The sequence below is a fragment of the Pristiophorus japonicus genome, chromosome 30 (genome assembly GCF_044704955.1).
Source record: "Pristiophorus japonicus isolate sPriJap1 chromosome 30, sPriJap1.hap1, whole genome shotgun sequence".
In the NCBI taxonomy this organism is placed as follows: Eukaryota; Metazoa; Chordata; class Chondrichthyes; family Pristiophoridae; genus Pristiophorus; species Pristiophorus japonicus.
Genome location: NC_092006.1, coordinates 4,105,967 through 4,128,874, shown reverse-complemented (window position 1 = coordinate 4,128,874; position 22,908 = coordinate 4,105,967). Strand labels below are relative to the sequence as shown.

The 22,908-nt window shown below is 50.6% G+C and overlaps 1 protein-coding gene across 1 annotated transcript in view; it reads right to left on the bottom strand.

Moving 5' to 3' along the window:
- The window catches only part of ash1l (ash1 (absent, small, or homeotic)-like (Drosophila)), a 203,268-nt gene that overhangs the window by 68,700 nt on the left and 111,660 nt on the right, over window positions 1-22,908 (bottom strand). Inside the window, exons 4-6 of the mRNA XM_070868461.1 lie at window positions 13,420-13,524; window positions 6,869-7,571; window positions 4,452-4,631 (exon numbers count right to left, since the gene is read on the bottom strand). Coding sequence (XP_070724562.1) covers window positions 4,452-4,631; window positions 6,869-7,571; window positions 13,420-13,524 — 988 coding nt within the window. The remainder of the gene's footprint in view (window positions 1-4,451; window positions 4,632-6,868; window positions 7,572-13,419; window positions 13,525-22,908) is intronic.

The window sequence follows — 22,908 nt, the reverse complement described above, 5'->3', positions numbered from 1 at the left end:
TTTACAGCCAATGAAGTACTTTTGAAGTGCGGTCACTGATGCAATGTGGGAAACGCGGCAGCCAATTTGCGCACAGCAAGCTCCCACACACAGCAATGTGATAATGACCCGGATCATCTGTTTTAGTGATGTTGCTTGAGGTATAAATATTGGCCCCAGGATACCGGGGAGAACTCCTCTGCTCTTCTTCGATATAGTGCCATGGGGTCTTTTACCTCCACGTGAGAGCAGACAGAACCTCGGTTTAACGTCTCATCCGAAAGACGACACCTCCGACAGTGTGGCTCGCCCTCAGTACTACCCCTCCGACAGCGCGGCGCTCCCTCAGCACTGCACTGGAGTGTCAGCTTAGATTTGTGCTCAAGTCCTAGAGCAGGACTTGTGACTCAGAGACGAGAGTGCGACTCAATGAGCCACAGCTGACACTGCCAGAAGAAAACTCCAATCGAAGAAGTTTATGAAAATTGTCCGCTTGGCTCAGTTGGAAGTGCCCACGCCCAAGGAATCAGAAGGTTGCGAGTTCAAACTCTGCTCTAAAACCTGGAACACGTAACCGAGGCTGACACTTCAGTGCAGTACTGAGGGAGTGCTGCATTGTCAAAGATGCCATGCATCAGATGAAACATTAAATTGAGGGAGCTCTCCCAATGTTTTAGCTGTCGCCCTTCCTTCGACCAACACGTTCAAAACACAGAGCAACCCGTTGCAATGTATGCACCTGTGAGGATGCTCACAGGCTTGTAGAGCTGGTGAGTGCGGGCAGGTCCTCTTAGGCCTGCTCCTGGGCCTGGCCAAGGGGGCCATCAGCTGGTCCAGGCAGCAGGCGGTCAAGGGGGTCGTTCAACCCGACTGCCCGCCTCTCTTCTGCAGTTACATCCGAGCCCGGGTGTCCCTGGAGATGGAGCTGGCGGTGTCCACCGGTATGCTCGCAACCTTCCGCGAGAGGTGGGCGCTGGAGGGACTGTAGTGCATCATCACCGCCGGCAACCAAATTTTAATTTGATCCATTAACGTAAAACGTTTGATTGGCTTATCTTATCGATTTTAGTGCCCCCCCCGTGGGGGCACTTCATCTTTTGTTTTACAAAAATAGTTGTAGAGCTGTTGATTATTGGTTTACACGAAAATAGTTGTAGAGCTGTTGAGTGGGAGGAGCTTAGGCAGTCACGTGATGTTCACCAGACGCAATAAAACCCCGGCCAGTTGGGTTCGGGGTATCCACGATGGGCCAGGTGGTTGTGAGCCGGGTGAATGAACTGGTAATGTGTGGTGTGACTGTTAAACCTTTTGCTAATAAACCAACTGGTTCTCAATAGCTTTATGTTGCTGTGAATTCTTAAGCAAAGAGCCCATGAAGCAAATACGCTACACTGGTCATTTATCTCACTGATGTCCGAGAGACCTTGCTGTACCCAAAATGGCTGCCACATTTGCCGGCAGAACAGTGACCAAAGATTCGTGAGGCGATGTGACGTATCAGAGATGGGAGAGGGTATAACACAAGTGCAAGTCAGCCTTTCTCGAAAGGAAAAGCCCATGCTTCGAACCCCTGCACTGCTGGGTACTGCGGTTTCTTAACACGGCTTTCTTCAGCCACGTGCAGACGTCGCCGCTGCTCCCGCGGAGAACATTCCGGGAAGGGCGACTATAACTACGGACGCCCGCTTGCAGGCTGTCGCTCTTGTGCCGAACTTTCTGGAGTACTGCATCTCAAACACGCCCCTGAAATTCTCTGCTGAGAATTACAGGCGTAGTGAAAAGCACGGCCCACTACGATGACGTCGCCCGGCCCAGAACGGATTGCTTCAAAAGCAGCAACGGCATTCTCTGGTGGAGAGCGCGAACCCCCTCCACAGAACGGCACCGAGCGCTGCCAAGGGCCAGATTCGAGCGTGGAGGCGCTGGCAATGTAAATTACGGTGGAACCCCGCCGTTAACCATTACGAACAAAGAAATTGGCTGCAGACGTCACGAGTAGACACACAAGAATAAAAGGAAGAACCGGCAAACCATTCACTCCTTCCCAGCGACTGGTGCAAACAAGGCCAGCGCCCCTCTGGCAGGGCGGCCCCAGGCAAAGGGCAGCTGGCCATTACGCCAAGGACATACACTCTCTACAGCTGGTAAATCTTTACCTTCCCTGTTGAAGGCAAACATATCGCAAGCATTCAACCAGTACGGGTTTGGTGGGTCCCACAACCTGGGAAGCACCAGGTTTTCCTAAATACGAGGCCGCGGGGCCTGAAGAGATGGGACAGGAGCTGACTTATGCTGTCTCTCCAGCTCAGCCTAATTGATGACGAACCACGTTTTAACCTCGAGGCTATGGAAGCAGAATGAGAAGTCACAGGTCATAATTGGCCCTGAAAAGCTGCTACCATGAGGGCAAAGTATTGCAGCAAAGCCCCCAGGGCACCTGGCTCTGAGAAGGAGCTAGTGTCCGCAATGAGTTGGATAACATCAGGGGAGAAGAACATAAGAAATATGTCATGTATCTTACATGCTATACATGACTGTAATAAGATATGACCTGTAACCACCAGCATACCTTACCACCAGGGGTGCACTTGCAAGAGACAGGTATTCAAGGACAGGTCTCAGGCAAGTGCAGCATTCCAGAGCTGTGAAATAAAGGTGCAGGTCCAGAGTGACCTTGACTTCACTACATGCCTCGTGTGAATCTGTACTGAGGGGACAGGACTTTACAGTGGGAGTGTTTGATGGGACAGTATAGAGGGAGCTTTACTCTGTATCTAACCCCCTGTACCTGCCCTGGGAGTGTTTGATGGGACAGTGTAGAGGGAGCTTTACTCTGTATCTAACCCCGTGCTGTACCGGCCCTGGGAGTGTTTGATGGGACAGTGTAGAGGGAGCTTTACTCTGTATCTAACCCCCTGTACCTGCCCTGGGAGTGTTTGATGGGACAGTGTAGAGGGAGCTTTACTCTGTATCTAACCCCCTGTACCTGACCTGGGTGTCATGTATCTTACATTATTATATATAACTGTATCCTAACATGCTGTACATGACTGTAATAAGATATGACCTGTAACCACCAGCATACCTTACCACCAGGGGTGCACTTGCAAGAGACGGGTATATAAGGACAGGTCTCAGGCAAGTGCAGCATTCCAGAGCTGTGAAATAAAGGTGCAGGTCCAGATTGACCTTGACTTCACTACATGCCTCGTGTGAATCTGTACTGAGGGGACAGGACTTTACAAAATAGGAGCAAGGAGTAGGCCTTACGGCCCCTCGAGCCTGCTCCGCTATTCAAGATCATGGCTAAACTTCGACCTCAACTCCACTTTCCCGCCCTCTCCCTCTCGCTGTCTCTCCCTCTCGCTACCTCTCCCTCGAATATATTCAGAGACTCAGCATCCACAGCCCTCTGGGGCAGAGAATTCCAAAGATTCACCACCCTCTGAGTGAAGAAATGCCTCCTCATCTCAGTCCTAAATGGCCGAGCCCTTATCCTGAGACTGTGAGACCCCCTGGTTCTAGACTCCCCAGCCCCGGGGGGAAACAGCCTCTCAGGATGCATGCAGCAAACCCCCCCATTATTTACATTTGATCTTCACTGCAGAATATAGCAGATGGAACACAGAGCAAAGCCTAATGTTTCTGACATACAAAAACAAACAATCTTAACGGGGCCTCGGAGCACGGCATGCGGTGGCCAGAGCAGGCTGGGATCTGCTTCCAATTCACACTTCCCTGCACGAGCAGCTCCTCAGCAGGCTGGGGGAATCAAGTTGCTTTCCTCAATAGTCGAGCGTACAGACAGGGCAGGATCGCTGTTCCTGCTCCCGTGCACTAAGTGACGGCTGCAAACTACAGCTGTCACAGGACTTCAGGCAGGGCTGCTAAACTGCTGTGCGCACGGCTCAGCTGGGAAATTAGTTGGTGGTGAGATCAGCGACAAACTTAACAAAAATCTGACACCCAAAACACGAACACTTGCAGCCAATGGGGGAGAAGTGGGCACGTCAGCGACACAGAGATACACGGAAAACAACAAATGGGAAATAAAAGCGGAAAACATGAGATATCCAGCAGGTCTGCCAGCGTGGGAAGAGTGAAAAGCCAGCTTCACGATTCAGAGAGAACCTCCATGAGAATTGAGCGTCGACAAAGGATCGCTACCCAATGTGATCCATGATCTGATTATGATCACCTTCGCACTGATGGACCTTCTGTGTATTGCCAGCGTTTTCATTTTTATTTAAGTCAGTGATAACTCCGGTTGTATATTATCTTACAGGCGCCCGAGCGTGCACAACATCCGCTCACAGATAAAAACACGCGCGCGCACACAGACACAGACACAGACACAGACACACGCCAGCACAACACAGACACACGCCAGCACAACACAAGCACACAGATACACCTCAGAGATTTCAGGTTATGACTAGGACCGATAGCAACATTGCTGAGAAGATACTCACTCGGGAACTTTGTAGACGTCAGAGTACAGTCCTGCCTTCTGGTATTTTTTCTTTGGAGGACGAGGGGCTTTCTTTTCCCTCTGGATGGGGGGCTGCGGACGTGGTGTTGCTGGATCTGTCAGCGCTGCCTTCCCTGCAGTCTCTGATGGGGCAGCTGTTTCTGAAGACAACTCGGGGGAGCTGGTTGCAGGGAGCAAAGACGCAGCAGTTTATTATTCCTCTCGGTCCTGACCCGCATGCTCACACTTCGCTCATGCACTATTAAAAGCCTTGCCGCTCTCATCCACTGAAAGAGCAATTAAACAGAGCTTTTCTCCCCCACCGCCCCTCCGACCTGCCCCCCCCCCCCCCACACCTGGGCAAATTCCCTCAAAATAAATCTCTGAGACAATGCTGGGGGTCTCTCAGTGCCTGGGATGGGACAGGGTGCTGCAATCGTTGATCCTGGTGGGCCCCGGAGCCGGAGGGGTCCACCAATGAAGCTTGAATTCACGCCCCCCCATTAATTTTCAGGCACCTCCGATTGAAACTACTAACAGATCTTGCCATTTTTGATTGAGGATCGAGCCACCCGCGACACAACAGCTTTCTCCAAACATCGAGACTCTCAAATTCAAAACGGGGCAACACCGGCAAATAGGAGCGAGGCTGCGGGGGTCAGACTGCCAGAACTCGAGGGGGCAGGCAGGCAGTCCAGGCATTCCTGGGCTCGGGCCAGCCTGCACTTGCAGCTCGAAATGGAGGACTGTTGGGCCAGTCACTCCGGCAACGAGACCGGATTTCAAAGCCCAGCCCTGCCCGACATTTTTGCTTGGCTGCCCTGTACTGGCAGGCTTCGCTGGCTCGTAGTCAGGCCGGGGGGAAAAAGGATGCGCCGAGCAATGGCAGAGAAACTCACCGAGGCAGAGGGGGAAACCGCGCACTGCCGCTCTCGCGTGCCATGCAAGCGTCACACAATCGTAGAAATTTACAGCAAAGAAAGAGGACATTTCGGCCCATCGTGTCTGCGCCGGCCGACCAAGAGCCATCGATCCGAATTCACAGCTAAAGGGATCAAGGGGTATGGAGAGAAAGCAGGAAAGGGGTACTGAGGTGAATGATCAGCCATGATCATACTGAATGGCGGTGCAGGCTCGAAGGGCCGAATGGCCTACTCCTGCACCTATTTTCTATGCTTCTACATTTCCAGCTTTCGGTCCGTAGCCCTGTAGGTTACGGCACTTCAAGTGCACATCCAAGTACTTTTTAAATGCGATAAGGGTTTCTGCCTCTACCACCCTTTCAGGCCGTGAGTTCCAGACCCCCACCACCCTCTGGGTGAAGACATTTCCCCTCAAATCCCCCTACCAATTACTTTCAATCTCTGCCGCTTGGCTGTTGACCCTTCTGCTAAGGGAAACGGGTCCTTCCTATCCACTCTATCCAGGCCCCTCAATTTTATACACCTCAATAAGCTCTCCCCTCAGCCTCCCCTGTTCCAAAGGAAACAACCCCAGCCTATCCAATCTTCCCTCATAGCTAAAATTCCCCAGTCCAGGCAACCTCCTGGTAAATCTCCTCTGTACCCTCTCCAGTGCAATCACATCTAGTGGAATCAAGGACATGAACTATCCCACCCTCCAGGCCGAGGGTGGGCCACCAGAGTCAAGAACGAAGAAAGCATTTCTTTAATATAAAATAAACTACGGAAGATCTGTTGGTGTGGTTATAAATCAAGGAAGTTATCCTCAATTGCGACCGTCACATGGCTGGTATTCATGGAGTAACACGATGGTCTGTGGAACAGCTTTGACAACTGTGTGCTCAAACAATGTAGACGGCAAGAGAGCTGTGGAGAATGAGTCAAATCCCAGCTCTGATCTTACCTCCTTCTGCTGCCAATAAAACTAGGGTTGCTTCCTTCATAACAGAGGAGGCTGAGGGGAGACCTGATTGAGGTGTATAAAATTACGAGGGGCCTGGATAGAGTGGATAGGATGGACCTATTTCCCTTAGCAGAGGGGTCAACAACCAGGGGGCATAGATTGAAAGTCATTGGTAGGAGGTTTAGAGGGGATTTGAGGGGAAATGTCTTCACCCAGAGGGTGGTGGGGGTCTGGGGTGGAACTCACTGCCTGAAAGGGTGGTAGAGGCAGAAACCCTCACCACATTTGGATGTGCACCTGAAGTGCCGTAACCTACAGGGCTACGGACCGAGAGCTGGAAAGTGGGATTAGGCTGGGTGGCTCTTTGTCGGCCAGCACGGACACAATAGGCCGAAATGGCCTCCTTCTGTGCTGTAAATGTCTATGACTCATTGAGCCTGGGTTCCCACTCCTGATCACTGTCTCGCGAGGCCGGTTGGGAAGTGATTCTATGAAACAAACCTTCAGCAGGAAAGGAGGGGAGAAACTGGAGCGAAGAAAAGAGACACGTACCCATCATCGAAGTGCCGTTTCCGTTTCACACCCTTCCTATGCTCCGACTGCTGCTGGTTCATGCTCTGCAGCACAGACTCAATAACGTCCATGATTGTGTCAGGCTCCCCGTCCTTCTCCGCACTCTCCCTTTGCTCCTTGGAGAACACTTGGTCTTCTGCCGGAGGAAGCAGGGAGGTGCAGAGCGGAGAGAGACTGGAATCCCGTTTCCGGGGCCTCCCCCGCTTGCGCTTCACGATGTTGTTACCTGTCCGTGACTGCCGTTGCAGTTTCTTGGCTTTCAGGATCTTGTTGACGTGGTCCAGGTTCTTCTTGGTGGCCAAGATTTTGTCAAAATTGCACATTCTCCTCGCCTGACACTGCATGGCTTCTATTCGGCCCCTCTTCAGTCGGTGGCCAGCCGCTGCAGTCTGTTTGTCCGTCGATAACTGGCCAATCTCCGGGAAGTTGCTCGGGGCCACAGTTTGGGTGGGGGGCGTCTCTGCCCGTTTGTTCTGGCACCTCTCCTGGCTGTAGCTTTTGCCAGAGGTGGGAGTCTCGGGGCTGTCGGGACGAGGAACCGTTACGCTGGCTATGACATCTTCGATCGTCTTCTCGATGGCCATTTGCTGTGACCCGTCTTGCGTTATGCGCTGTATGACGTTCTCGATAGCTTCCTCCACTGGACTTCCTAGCTTTGTACCTCGGGATATTGATCCTGCTCCTTAAAAGAAAGGAAAGCTGGTTAGAAAAATAGGTGCCGTGCACAGTTGCAATCAAGAGGAACTCTGTCCCCTGTGCTTTGTTCCAGTGTCCAGTTTACACCACTAATAAACGGGAGCGCTTCCAATTTCCCGACACACTCAATCCAAGTAGGAACAACACCTCTCAGACCGGTGATGTCTGGTTTTCCAGGATCTGCCCACACAGGAAGGCGGCACAGCGTGGGGTATGGCTGAGGAAGGCAAGGCGGAGGTGAAGTTTGCTTTGTGTATCGGAATCACACTGGGGCCAACATTTCTGTGCAGTGCAATTTTTTTTTTTTTTATAAAAGACATACATGTATTCGTACTTCAGCCCAATGAATTACTTGTTTGAAAGTAAGAACTTTATTCTGGTCAAAAGATGTCTGAACAAAATCAAGTCTTTTGTGCAATTCTGTTTTAATCACATTGGGGTGAAGAATGAAACTATGAAAGACAAGAAACTGCAGAATATGTGGAGCTGTAACAGGAGTGCTATGTAATGGAGTGAAAGGGAAATGAGCTGGTGCAATGGAATTCGACACTTGAGTCAAGATGCGTTGAGCAGCCCTGGGCTGTAGCAACAGGACGGTGGCCGACTCCTGCCACCGAGTGACAGAGACACACCACCTGGCCTCTCCATCACCCCCCTCACTTCAAGCGAACCAGCTACTACAGGCGCTCAAGTTCGGGAGGTGGGGTAGTGCGCATTGCAGCCCTGGAAAAACCAAGTGTTCACAAAACAGACGATGCAACTCGTGTTGGGCTCCCTGAGCGACAGCAAATGTTACAATCTACTTCAGCTTACCATTCCATCCACCAGCTCCAGTGAAATTAAACAAATCTCTCCCTAAACTAGAACCCATGGGACTTGAAACTTTTGGAGACCTGCTGACCGGGACAGAAGGACTCGTGCTAGACCATCGTAGCTGGGTACGCAAGACGCTCAAGAATATTTATCCCAGCAGACTGCTACAGTCTACGCATCCAGCTGACTAAAATGTTGGGGCAAAAGAATGAGTGAGAGTGCGCACGAGCCTGGCGCACACAGGGACATATAGACAGACACACACAGAGGGGGAGGTAGGGGAGAGACCAATGTAGACAGAGAGACACGCACACAGAGGGGGAGGTAGGGGAGAGGCCGAGAGACAAACACACACAAATTCACCTTCGGGTGAAATTCCCATTTCCATGGTTATGGTGAACACCACACTTTACAGACACATAAAAGCTCCGCTCCGCCCCCTCCTCCCCCCCCACCCACCCCACCCCACCCCCCACTGACTCTTGTTGGGGTGCGGGTCCCACAGGCTCTGGTACCTCCCACAAATGCAATGCTTCATACGGGAGCTCAGAAAGTGACTGTCAGCAGGCAAGCAGAGGGCTGAGGCACAGTAGCTGACCCGACGACACCCTCATCAAGAGGAACACGGGACCTTTCCAGCAGGGCCACCAGATAGGAAACAGGAAGCAGAATCCAGACTGGTTCTTGCTCACCCCGATACACGAGCAATCAGGACAGGAAATACAATGACTTTCTTAGAGAATGGCCTTTGGCTATGACGACCCGTGTGAAAAGATGCACATAGTTTGGAAGCTTAAAGAATGTTACCTTCTCAGATGGCACTGCAGTAATGAAGATGATGTTAAAGCATTATCATTAGCCAATTACAGTTTATGAACCTGCCATTACTATAATCACAGGTTTACACAAACTCATTTCAGGCAGTGCTCCAGGTACATTCAGACTGTCGAGCATCTGTGCCGACTGGCTTCACTCCTCTGAAACTTGACATAGTGTTTGGGTGACGATGACTAAAACCAGAAATGACTGCATTTTTAAAAACTGCAGATCTTAAAACATTATTTCTGTTCAGAACTTGAACGGGAGCCTGAGTGAGAGGATCCAGAAGACGATCCACTGCGCCTTTCTGCAGACCAAGATCTTGAGTCAGAACGTCTATTTCTTTGCGGCCACTGGAAGATGACCTGGAACAGCTGCGTTTTTTGCCTCTCAGAGGAAGATGATGATCAAGAACTTGAGCGAGACCTCTACCTTGGAGATGAAGATACCGGTGAATGGCATGTGCCCATACTGACCGACACCGAACCCCTTGTATTTCCTTAAATGGAACTCTCTCTACTTCACACATCTCACCAGTTATCGAGCAGAGATATTGGGAGCGAGTGACCAGGCTGGAATCCAGGCCGGCAGTCCTGGTGATGGGGAGCTGGGAGAGTGACCTGGCTGGAATCCAGGCCCGCAGTCCTGGTGATGGGGAGCTGGGAGAGTGACCTGGTTGGAATCCAGGCCGGCAGTCCTGGTGATGGGGAGCTGGGAGAGTGACCAGGCTGGAATCCAGGCCGGCAGTCCTGGTGATGGGGAGCTGGGAGAGTGACCTGGCTGGAATCCAGGCCGGCAGTCCTGGTGATGGGGAGCTGGGAGAGTGACCTGGCTGGAATCCAGGCCGGCAGTCCTGGTGATGGGGAGCTGGGAGAGTGACCTGGCTGGAATCCAGGCCGGCAGTCCTGGTGATGGGGAGCTGGGAGTGTGACCAGGCTGGAATCCAGGCCGGCAGTCCTGGTGATGGGGAGCTGGGAGAGTGACCTGGCTGGAATCCAGGCCGGCAGTCCTGGTGATGGGGAGCTGGGAGAGTGACCTGGCTGGAATCCAGGCCCGCAGTCCTGGTAATGTCAAGAACTATGCGGCCTGTTGCAATCAGCAGCAGAACTCAGAGGCTGAATCTCCGCCCCAGACCGTTGCGAGTCTATGCTTTCTGCAGCCTGGAGTTGATTTTGTGATGCTCATTTAAGATTGCATTATACAATGAGTCCACGGATCACAGTAAAGCACTAACGCGGACGAACAGTGAGGAGACGAGAGCTGTGAAAGCTGCACGAGTATGGAATCCTGCGATGCCACGCTCACCGTGTGTTCTGCAGCATCTCCTTCCCACAAGGCGGGACCACGGTGGGTTAAGATACACATCAGCCAGGATATAACGGGCTCGAGGGGCTGAAATGGCCTCCTCCTGTTCCACGTTCCCAACAGTCGACTGTAGGGAATGACAATTTATTCTCACAAAGTGACACTTTTCAGTGGTAACTTGGCTCAGTGGGTAGCTGCCTTGTTTGAGTCAGCAGTTTGTGGGTTTGTGTCCCATTCCAGGGCTTGAACCCATTGTCCAGGCTGGCCCTCCAGTGCAGTGCTGAGGGAGCGCCGCACTGCTGGAGGGGCAGTGCTGAGGGAGCACCGCACTGCCGGAGGGGCAGTGCTGAGGGATGAGATGTTAAACCGGGGCTCCGTCTGCCCTCTCAGCTGGGCGTAAAAGATCCCACGGCCACTATTTTGAAGAAGAGCAGGGGGAGTTCTCCCCGGTGTCCTGGGGCCAATATTTATCCCTCAACCAACATCACTAAAACAGATGATCTGGGTCATCATCACATTGCTATGAGTGGGAGCTTGCTGTGCGCAAATTGAGCTGCCGCGTTTCCCACATTACAACAGTGACTACACTCCCAAAGTACCTCATTGGCTGCAAAGCGCCTTGGCTCATCCGGTGGTGGTGAAAGGCGCTATATAAATGCAAGATCTTTCTCTGGCCGAGGTAAGCTAGCTCACACAGACTGGGAGGCAACCTTTGGCCTTCATCTTTGCGCAGCACACTGCCACACCCCCGGTTTGTTGAGGGGGCGGAAGGCCAAAGGTCAAATGCATAAAATGTCAGCTGATTGTCACCGAAGAGAAGGGCAAGCCACTCGATGAGACACAACCAAAGCGCATTTTCAGGCAGATTCCATTTTTATTTCAGATCCAAAAGAGAAGCCATTGTGAATAAAACTGGAGAAAAAGTTTCCCCCGCTGAGACCTGAACAGCTTCCTGTTCAACAGGTTTGATGAGCGAGCGTCTGATTGAAGTAGAAGGACCCGCTCTAATAAAGCGGTGTGGCCACAAGTCGAGAACAAACCTCCCCACTGCTGTGATTACAGTGGTTCATCAATTTTAATTCCTTGCAGGAGAGTTAACATTCAGCAACCATGCACAGAGCCACTGCTGACACATATTAAGTACAAAGTCATCCGTACAATGGGCTCCCACTTTAACTGGGTCATTCGGATTCAAAGAAGCGTTTTTGCTGGAACATTTTGAACAATTAATTAATTAGGCTGGGGGGAGGTCGTGCAGTGTCAGAGGACATGTTGGATCATACAGCAGGGCACACAATGAGTGCTCTCTGCGGTTTTCACTTCAAAGAGGGAGGCATGTAAACATGGACTCAGGGATGCACTGTATCGGGTCACAGAATAGTGAGAGGTGTGTTATGTGGTTACTGTGTCAGTGCGAGAACCATAAACAAAGCAGATTACATCAAAGGTTGCGGAACCACGAGAGCGAGATCTTTCTATCATCAGAGATAAGCAGGCGATACAACAGCGAGTCGTGTCATGTGGTTTCTCAGCCACAGAGGCTTCGGCACACTGGGTTGTCGCATTCGAGATCGCGAAGTTAGTGATCCGGGTTTGTGGTGCAGCGCGAAGTGTGAGGGGCGTGTCCTGTGGTTTTTGCTGGTGGGTTTAGATCGAGAGGTTAGAGCAGCAGTGTTAGTGAAAAAAAGACTTGGATTTATGGTAGCGCCTTTCACAACCAAAGCACATTACAGCCAAATGAAGTACTTTTTGGAGTGCGGACACTGTTGTAATGTGGCAAAGGCAGCAGCCAATTTGCGCACAGCAAGCTCCCACAAACAGCAATGTGATAATGGCCAGTTAATCTGTTTTTTTTTTTTAGTGATGTTGATTGCGGGATAAATATTGGCCCCAGGACCCCGGGAATAACTCCCCTGCTTTTCTTTGAAATAGTGGCCCCTCCGACAGCGAGGCGCTCCCTCAGCGCCGCCCCTCCGACAGCGAGGCGCTCCCTCAGCGCCGCCCCTCCGACAGCGAGGCGCTCCCCTGGGTGGGACTCGAACCCACGACCTTCTGATTCAGAGGCGAGAGTGCTGTCCACTGAGCCACGGCTGACACAGTGAGGGCTAACTAATCGGCGGCAACAAATCCTCACTGCGTTACCACCAGAATCCTCGAAGAAAACAACAAGTGCAACAGACTGATGCCATCCACACGCCAAAGACCAGTTAGCAGAACTGTGGATGAAGCGTTTGAGCAAGGCGACACTGAGCGAGTGCATCTGATCTGATCTTTGTTGTGCACTTTAAACAAATGCCCCCTGCGGGCGGGGGGGGTCACACTCCAAAATACATTTTTTTTTTAATATATACAGTGCTCCAATTTTTTTTCTGGGGGGGGGGGGGGGTTTAAGGGCACTAAAAACAGAAATTATACAAGTGCCCCAGCAGTTGAAAAATGTGCGATTGCTTCATCCAATTCATTCCGTTTGGTTTACGTGGGCACAATGATTCCAGCAATCTGAAGGAAGGTTAGAATTTTCCTGCTGGGGGCGATTTCCGTCTCTTGTACAAGCACCACGACAGGCCAGCACTGCTTTTCAAAAGGCACAGAGTGGCCCACAATTCAGCGTGTGAAATGGAGACTGAGCAACCCTTTCAACGGTTTCGAACAGCAGCAGCGATCCTCCTCCCCACAACAGGTCAGCAAAGCGCACAAGTTTACACCCACTGACTTTGCCCATTCACACTCTGCTCCGGGCAAGACGGATGATGTTGTTGAAATAAACAAACAGCAAGCGGCGAAAAGCTATTTTGGTGAGGTCGAGAGCAAGTGAGCAAAGGCCAATTCTCTGGTTCAAGAGGGACATTTTGAGGGGTTTCTGGGGGTGAGAAAGAAAAGACGAATTGCGGACTTGCCTGCTAATGTAGCACTCTCTGAGGGAGTTCTCCTTCTGGTGGGACTGCAGCTCACACTGTCCTGATGCTTCTGCGGCGTCTGTTTGTCCTGCGCTGGTTGCATACCTGTAGATTGTATTGAACAGGAATCATGAGAAATGCAACAACAACTTGTATTAATACAACGCCTTTAACACCATAAAACGTCCCAAAGGTGCTTCACAGGAGCATTACCAAACAACACAATTTGACACCGAGCCGCATAAGGAGATATGTGGACAGGTCAGAGGTTGGTTTTAAGGAGCATCTTAAAAAGAGGGGAGAGAGAGAGAGAGAGAGAGAGAGAGAGAGAGAGAGAGAGAGAGAGAGAGAGAGAGAGAGAGAGAGAGAGGTTTAGGGAGGGAGTGCCAGAGCTTGGGGCCCAGGCAACTGAAGGCACGGCCACCAATGGTGGAGCGATTATAATCAGGGATGCTCAACAGGGCAGAATTGGAAGAAATCAGACATCTCGGAGGGTTGTGGGGCTGGAGGAGATTACAGAGATAGGGAGGGGCGAGGCCATGGAGGGATTTGAGAACAAGGATGTGAATTTTAAAAATTGATGCGTTGCTTAACCGGGAGCCAATGTAGGTCAACGAGCACAGGGGGTGATGGGTGAGTGGGACTCGGTACGAGTTAGGACACGGGGGCAGCGAGCACGGGGGTGATGGGTGAGCGGGACTCGGTACGAGTTAGGACACGGGGTCAGCGAGCACAGGGGGTGATGGGTGAGCGGGACTCGGTGCGAGTTAGGACACGGGGGCAGCGAGCACAGGGGGTGATGGGTGAGCGGGACTCGGTGCGAGTTAGGACACGGGGGCAGTGAGCACAGGGGGTGATGGGTGAGCGGGACTCGGTGCGAGTTAGGACACGGGGGCAGCGAGCACAGGGGATGATGGGTGAGCGGGACTCGGTGAGAGTTAGGACACGGGGGCAGTGAGCACAGGGGGTGATGGGTGATGGGTGATCGGGACTCGGTACGAGTTAGGACACGGGGCAGCTGAGTTTGGATGACCTCACATTTACGTAGGGTCGAATGTGGGAGGCCAGCCAGGAGTGCGTTGGGATAGTCAAGTCGAGAGGCGACAAAGGCATGCAGGAGAAGTGTACCAGCACCAGTAAGGGGCACCTCAATGACAAATATCACCCTGCATCACACATTTGCGGCAAAGTTAATGATAAATGTGCACAGCTTGCCTCAGCACTTCCCATTTACAAGCCTGTGGGCTCAGGCCCCACCAGGCCACAGGAGCACAATCCAGGCAAACACTCCAGTGCAGTGCTGAGGGAGTGCTGCTTTTATGGAGGTTCTGTCCCTCAGGGAAACATTAAAGTATGTATAGATGGGTCAGAAAGACATCGAAGATCCCATCTATTCGGAGCGCAGAGAAGCAGCATTCCTCCCCCAGACAATATGCAAAAACAGTCACACATTGCGATATGTGGGATAGTGATGGGTGCTCTGTTCACCTACATACCAGCAGTCAATGTAATGTAAACGCTGAACGTGACGCGCTTTGAAACATTTGTGAGCGGTACGATACACGGGCGACATTAAACCAAGTCTGCAGAATTATTATTGTTCTATTGATCACAAGTTCGTGGCACTTTTTCTTTTTCCAATTGAGTTGCTGGGAAAGATTTCCGAACCGGTTCGTCAAATCACACTCCAGAGACTTGAGCACAGAAATCTAGGCTGACACTCCAGCGCCGCACTGTCGGAGGGGGGGCGGTAACGAGGGAGCGCCGCACTGTCGGAGGGGGGGCGGTACTGAGGGAGCGCCGCACTGTCGGAGGGGGGCGGTACCGAGGGAGCGCCGCCCTGTCGGAGGGGGCGGTACCGAGGGAGCGCCGCCCTGTCGGAGGGGGGGCGGTAACGAGGGAGCGCCGCACTGTCGGAGGGGGGGCGGTACCGAGGGAGCGCCGCCCTGTCAGAGGGGGGGCGGTACCGAGGGAGCGCCGCCCTGTCAGAGGGGGGGCGGTACCGAGGGAGCGCCGCACTGTCGGAGGGGGCGGTACCGAGGGAGCGCCGCACTGTCGGAGGGGGGGCGGTACCGAGGGAGCGCCGCACTGTCGGAGGGGGGGCGGTACCGAGGGAGCGCCGCACTGTCGGAGGGGGGGCGGTAACGAGGGAGCGCCGCACTGTCGGAGGGGGGGCGGTAACGAGGGAGCGCCGCACTGTCGGAGGGGGGGCGGTACCGAGGGAGCGCTGCCCTGTCGGAGGGGGCGGTACCGAGGGAGCGCCGCACTGTCGGAGGGGGGGCGGTAACGAGGGAGCGCCGCACTGTCGGAGGGGGGGCGGTACCGAGGGAGCGCCGCACTGTCGGAGGGGGGGCGGTAACGAGGGAGCGCCGCACTGTCGGAGGGGGGGCGGTACCGAGGGAGCGCCGCACTGTCGGAGGGGGGGCGGTACCGAGGGAGCGCCGCACTGTCGGAGGGGGGCGTCTTTCAGATGAGATGTTAAACTGCGCTCAGGTGGACGCAAAGATCCCACGGCCATTATTTCAAAGCAGAGCAGGGGAGTTCTCCCAGGTGCCCTGGCCAATATTTATCCTTCAATGAAAATCACAAACAGATTAACGGGGTCATTTTCACATTGTTTGTGGGAGCTTGCTGTGCATAAATTGGCTGTCGTGTCTCATACATTTCAGCAGCGACTACACTTCAAAAAGTACTTCATTGGCTGTAAAGTGCTTTGGGTGTCTGGTAGAATGTGAAAATTGCTAGAGAAATGCAATGCTTCCTTTCTCTTTAGGTCAGAAGTGTGACAGTCACTGCATTATGACCATTTACACGACTTGCACTAATGATCAGACACTCCACCCTTAGAGCTTAAGATTACAAACAGCTGCTTTTGCGTGTTCTGTACAAGTGATCTTTTACGCTGCAGGTCTGCATCATCTAAATATTGCTGACGATTTGATTTAAATTAAACAGTGCAGCTTAGGTAACTAAGATTTTTAAGACTAAAAATGCACTTCAACGGCTGTAAAGCGCTTTGGGTCGTCCGGTGGCCGAGAAAGGCGCAGTCGAAAAGGAGTCTCTTTCTTTCACAGCAGCAGAACGGAGACTGGGAACTTAGAATGATCAAAATGGGGCAGTTAAGATTTTTTTAAAAAAAAAGAAAATTGTGCTGCACCCATTTGCTCAGCTGTCAGACCCCGAGAAAAATATGAACATAAATTAGGCGGGAAGAGGAAGGCTGGTCTTATCACTCTGTAGTTGGCATAAGACGCAACACACACTGCTGAACATGACAGTCACAGTTGACAAGTTAAGCTGTGTTAGTTTCTGGGACCTAAGCATCTTATGTTCACAGCCACACATGGTTTTAATTGAGTCACATACAGGCTGACTGAAAAGCAATAGGTTTCATCTAACCTCACATGAATCAAGCACGCCAGAGGGGTGGTGCAGCACTCCCCCGCACCAGCAACTTCGACGTCATGTTTTCAGACCAGGTTTTCATCAAACTGACCGAGATTACTCAACTCGACTGAAAATCCCATGGAAGTTCCCAGCATAAACCAAGTGCATGGTCAACACCAGTTAACCCGCTCCATTCCTAAATTCACGAGTGGGATTAGCTCAACATTTGCTCAAGTTGGCAAAAATACTTTTGCACATACAAACACAAGAATTAGGAGCAGGACTAGGTCAATCGGCTCCTCGAGCCTGCTCCGCCATTTAATAAGATCATGGTTGATCTGATCATGGACTCAGGTCCACTTCCCTGCCCGCTCTCCATAACCCCTTATTCCCTTATCGTTCAAGAAACAGTCTATTTATGTCTTAAATGTATTCAATGTCCCAGCTTCCACAGCTCTCTGAGGCAGCGAATTCCACAGATCCACAACCCTCAGAAGAAATTTCTCCTCATCTCAGTTTTAAATGGACGGCCCCTTATTCTAAGATTGTGCCCCCTAGTTCTAGTCTCCATCAGCGGAAACATCCTCTCTGCATCCACCTTGTCAAGCCCCCTCATAATAGTTCCGAATTGAGGAAAAGCTAATTTTGCTAAGTTAAGGAGCGATTTGGCCATAGTGGACTGGAAACAGCTACTTGTGGGTAAATCGGTGTCCGAACTGCGGGTGTCACTCAAGGAGGAGATCCGAAAGGTTCAGGTCAAACATGTGCCTTTAAAGAAAAAAAACTGGGAAAAATAATTCTAAAGCCCCCTGGATGTCTAGGTACTTACAGGGGAGGATTAAGAAAAAAAGGGACGCATATCAATGGCTAAATACTTTAGAATCTTTCGAGGAATATAGAAAGGTAAGAGGCAAGATTAAAAAGGATATTAGGAATGCCAGTAAAATTAAGGAAAACCCCAAGATGTTCTATAAATATATTAAGAGTAAGAGGATAACTAAAGAAAGCGTAGGGCCTGTTAGAGACCATGAGGGTGATCTTTGTGTGCAGGCGGAAGATGTTGGTAGGGTTCTTAACGAATACTTTGCATCTGTTTTCACAAAGGAAAGTAGTAATGCAGATACTGCTATAGAGGAGGAGTGTGATATTCTGGATGAAATAAATATAGTGAGAGAGGAAGTATTAAAGGGTTTAAAAGTAGATAAGTTCCCAGGCCCAGATGAAATGCATCCTAGGTTGTCGAGCGAAGTAAAAGAGGAAATAGCAGAGGCCTTGACCATCATTTTCCAGTCTTCTTTGGATCTGGGCATGATGCGGGAGGATTGGAGGACTGCTCATGTAGTACCCTTGTTTAAGAAGGGAAAAAGGGATAAGCCGAGTAATTATAGGCTTGTCAGCCGAATGTCAGTGGTCGGAAAATTATTGGAAAAAATCCTGAAAGACAGGATAAATCTGTATTTGGATAGGCAAGGATTAATTAGGGACAGTCAGCATGGATTTGTTAAGGGAAGATCATGTTTGACTAACCTGATTGAATTTTTTGAGGAGGTAACCAAGAGGGTCGATGAGGATAGTGCGTATGATGCAGTATATATGGACTTTAGCAAGGCTTTTGATAAGGTCCTGCATGGTAGACTGGTCATGAAGGTTAAAGCCCATGGGATCCAGGGCAAAGTGGCAAGTTGGATCCAAAATTGGCTTGGAGGTAGGAAGCAAAGGGTAATGATTGATGGATGTTTTTGTGACTGGAAGGATGTTTCCAGTGGGGTTCCGCAGGGCTCAGTACTGGGTCCCTTGCTTTTTGTGGTATATATCAACGATTTAGATTTGAATATAGGAAGTATGATTAAGAAGTTTGCAGATGATACTAAAATTGGCTGTGTGGTTGATATCTAAGAGGAAAGTCATGGACAGTAGGCGGATATCAATCTACTGGTTAGGTGGACAGAGCAGTGGCAAATGGAATTTAATTCAGAGGAGTGTGAGGTGATGCACTTTGGGAGGGCTAATAAGGAAAGGGTATACACATTAAGCGGTAGGCCACTTAATAGCGTAGATGAACAAAGGGACCTTGGAGTGCTTTTCCACAGATACCTGAAAGTAGCAGGCCAGGTGATAAGGTGGTTAAGAAGGGACACGGAATGCTTGCCATTATTGGTCAAGGCATAGAATAGAAGAGCAGGGAGGTTATGCTTAAATTGTATAATACTTTGGTTAGGCCACAGCTGGAGTACTGTGAGCAGTTCTGGTCGCCGTATTATGGGAAGGACGTGATTGCACTAGAGAGGGTGCAGAGGAGATTTACTAGGATGCTACCTGGAATGGAGAATGAATCTTAGTTATGAGGACAGATTGGATAGGCTGGGTTTGTTCTCATTGGAACAGAGGAGGTTGAGAGGAGACCTCATCGAGGTGTACAAAATAGAGGAGCCTGGACAAAGTGGATAGTAAGGGTCTATTTCCATTGGTGTGGGGGCTATTATGAGGGGGCATAGTTTTAAGGTGGTTGGTGGAAAATTTGGGGGGGGGGGGGGGGCCTTCTTTACACGGAGGGTTGTGGGGATCTGGAACTCGCTGCCTGGAAGAGTGGTGGATGCAGAAACCCTCACCACTTTTAAGAGATGGTTGGATGGGCACTAATTTGGGATGAGACTAGATGACCATTTGTTGGTCGGCGCTGATATAAGTACTGCAGGGAATAGAATTCGGCCAGGGCGAACTCCTGGACTAGTTTCGATCGCCTGGATGGGTCGGAGGGGAATTTTCCCAGATTTTTTCTCCCTAAATTGGCCTGGGTTTTTAATCTGGTTTTTGCCTCTCCCAGGAGATCACACGGTTCCGGTTGGGGTGGAGTGTAAATGTTTTTAGTATAAGTGGTGTTGCAGTGGTGTGGAGTGGACTGGTTGGGCTGGGTGCCCTTTGCCTTTCCGTCATTGTTCATAGGTTTATATGTAACCTTCAGGGCTGCTGACCAAGGGCAGTGCGGCTCTTTGTCGGCCGGCACGGACACGATGGGCCAAAATGGCCTCCTCCTGCGCTGTAAATTTCTATGTCTCTATAATCTTATACGTTTCGATAAGATCACCTGAATTCTAATGAGTAGAGGCCCATCCTTTCCTCAAAAGTCAACCCCCTCATCTCTGGAATCAACCTAGTGAACCTTCTCTGAACTGCCTCCAAAGCAAGTATATCCTTTCGTAAATATGGAAACCAAAACTGTATGCAGTATTCCAGGTGTGGCCTCACCAATACTCTGTACAACTGTAGCAAGACTTCCTTGCTTTTATACTCCACTCCCTTTGCAATAAAGGCCAAGATTCCAATTGGCCTTCCTGATCACTTGCTATACCTGCATACTATCCTTTTATGTTTCATGCACAAGTACCTCCAGGTTCAATCTATGAACTCTGCCTCAAGACTACCCTGATCAATTTGATTTGTCCAATCAATATGGAGGTTAATATCACCCATGATTATTGCTGTTCCCTTTTTACAAGCCCTCACTATTTCCTGGTTTATGCTCCGACCAAGAGTTGCTCGTTAGGGGGCCTATAGTCTACACTCACCAGTGACTTTTTCCCCTTATTGTTCCTTATCTCCACCCAAACTGTTTCAACACCCTTATCATTTGAGCCAATATCGTTTCTCACTATTGCAGTGATTCCATCCTTTATCAATAGAGCTACCCCATCCCCTTTTCCTTTCTGTCTGTCTTTCCGGGTTGTCAAATACCCGCGAATATTTAATTCCCTGTCCTGGTCACCTTGCAACCACGTCTCTGTAATGGCTATCACGGCTGATGATCTTCGACCTCAACTCCACTTTCCCACACTATCCCTCGATTCTCCTGGAATCCAAAAATGTACCTCTCTCAGCCTTGACTATTCCAACGCACTCCTGGCTGGCCTCCCACATTCTATGCCACGTAAACTAGTGATCCAAAAGTCGACTGCCCCGTGTCCTAACTCGCACCGAGTCCCGCTCACCCATCACCCGCTGCCCCCGTGTCCTAACTCGCACCGAGTCCCGCTCACCCTTCGCCCCATGCTCGCTGAACCCGTGTCCTAACTCGCACCGAGTCCCACTCACCCATCACCCCGTGCTCGCTGCCCCCGTGTCCTAACTCGCACCAAGTCCCACTCACCCATCACCCGCTGGCCCGTGTCCTAACTCGCACCAAGTCCCGCTCACCTATCACCCCGTGCTCACTGACCTACACTGGCTCCTGGTTAAGCAGCGCCTCGATTTCACCCATGATCATCCTTATTTTCAAATCCCTCCATGGCCTCGCCCCTCTCTATCTCTGTAATCTCCTTCAGCCACCGCCCCCCACCCCCACCTCTGAGATGTCTGCACTCTTCTAATTTTGCCTTCTTGAGCATCCCTGATTATAATCACTCATCCATCGGTGGCCATGCCTTCTGTTGCCAAGCCCCAAGCTCTGGAACTCCCTGCCTAAACCTCTCTGCTTCTCTTTCCTCCTTCAAGACGGTCCTTAAAACTGACCTCTTTGACTCAGCTTTTGACCTGTGTGGCTTGGTGTCAAATTTTTAATAATCCTGTGAAGTGCCTTGGGACATTTCACTACATTAAAGGCACTATATAAATACAGGTTGTTGTTGTTGATTATACTTGACTGAGCCTCCACAGCCCTCTGGGGCAGAGAATTCCAAAGATTCACCACCATCTGAGTGAAGAAATTCCTCTTCATCTCAGTCCGAAATAGCCGACCTCTTATCCTGAGACTGTGACTCCTGGTTCTAGACTCCCCAGCCTGGGGGAAACAGCAACGACCATCTACTCTGTCAAGCCGTCTCAGAATCTTGCGTGTTTCGATGAGATCACACCTCATTCTTCTAAAGTTGGCCCAATCTACTCAATCTCTGCTCTTGGGCAACCTGCTTATCCCAGGAATCAATGTAGTATGTCCTTCCTCAGATAAGGAGACCAAAACAGTGCGCAGTACTCCAGCTGTGGTCTCACCAAAGCCCTGTACAATTGCAGCAAGACTTCCTTACTCTTGGAATCCAAACCCCTTACAATAAAAGACCAACATGCCAACGGCCATCCTAATTGCTTGCTGTACCCGCGCATGCCAACGGCCATCCTAATTGCTTGCTGTACCTGTGCATGCCAACGGCCATCCTAATTGCTTGCTGTACCCACGCATGCCAACTCTAAGGAGGGGGGGGGAAATGTAAAGACAGAGACTAAAATGTCCATAAGTAGCATGAGAGTATATCATGTGGCTGCAAACATTTCCAGTAACTTGCTACTGGGGAAATGTTTAATAGGCCGAATAAATTATACTGGGATCATTTTAACGGTTTGTTTCAAAACAGCCTTCCTTTCATCTTACAAATTTGTCTCATTATAATGAGGGCGCAATGTTTGCAACCATTCCAAGCATCCCCTGGGAACCAAACATACTGCAGCTTAAAATGAGGTACATGCTCCAGTGAATGTTCCATAAAACAGCACTGCATAAACGATGTGGACCCAGCCTGCAGCCTTGAGGAAGGGAGGGGGTACAAGATCGTTTTTAATGAATGAAACTGCGAATGCACATCACTGAACAAAAATACCACCTGTTCCCCCGGTGCAAGTTAATATTCAACTCTAATCAGAAACACAAAGCCAGAGTTTGAAATGTTGAATGACCAAACACAGCATTAAGTGCCTTTTACAAAGAAAACCTCCTGGTCTGACATACGAGCTGACATGGAGTCTTGGATAAGGAGCAAGTTTCTTCGACTGAACGTCGGAAAGGCCAAAGCCATTGTTGTAGCGTCTGCTATAAACTGCTCCCTTGGCTCCAGTGGCGTGCCCCTCCCTGGCCACTCACTCGCGAAACAAAGCTACGCACAATCCTCTTCACCAAGGCCTCCAGTTCCAGCTTGCATCGCTGCGCTCCTCCAAGCAGACCTCCAGCCCCCTGAAAGTCTTCATTTGTCACCTCGAGACTTGATTACTTCAAGGCTCCCTCTGCGCGTCTCTAAATCATCATTCTCATCATAAATAGTCCCTCGAAGCAAGGATGACTTGCTTCCACGCCAAAAAGGGATGAGTTCACAGGTGTTTCAATGAAGGACATAGAAACAT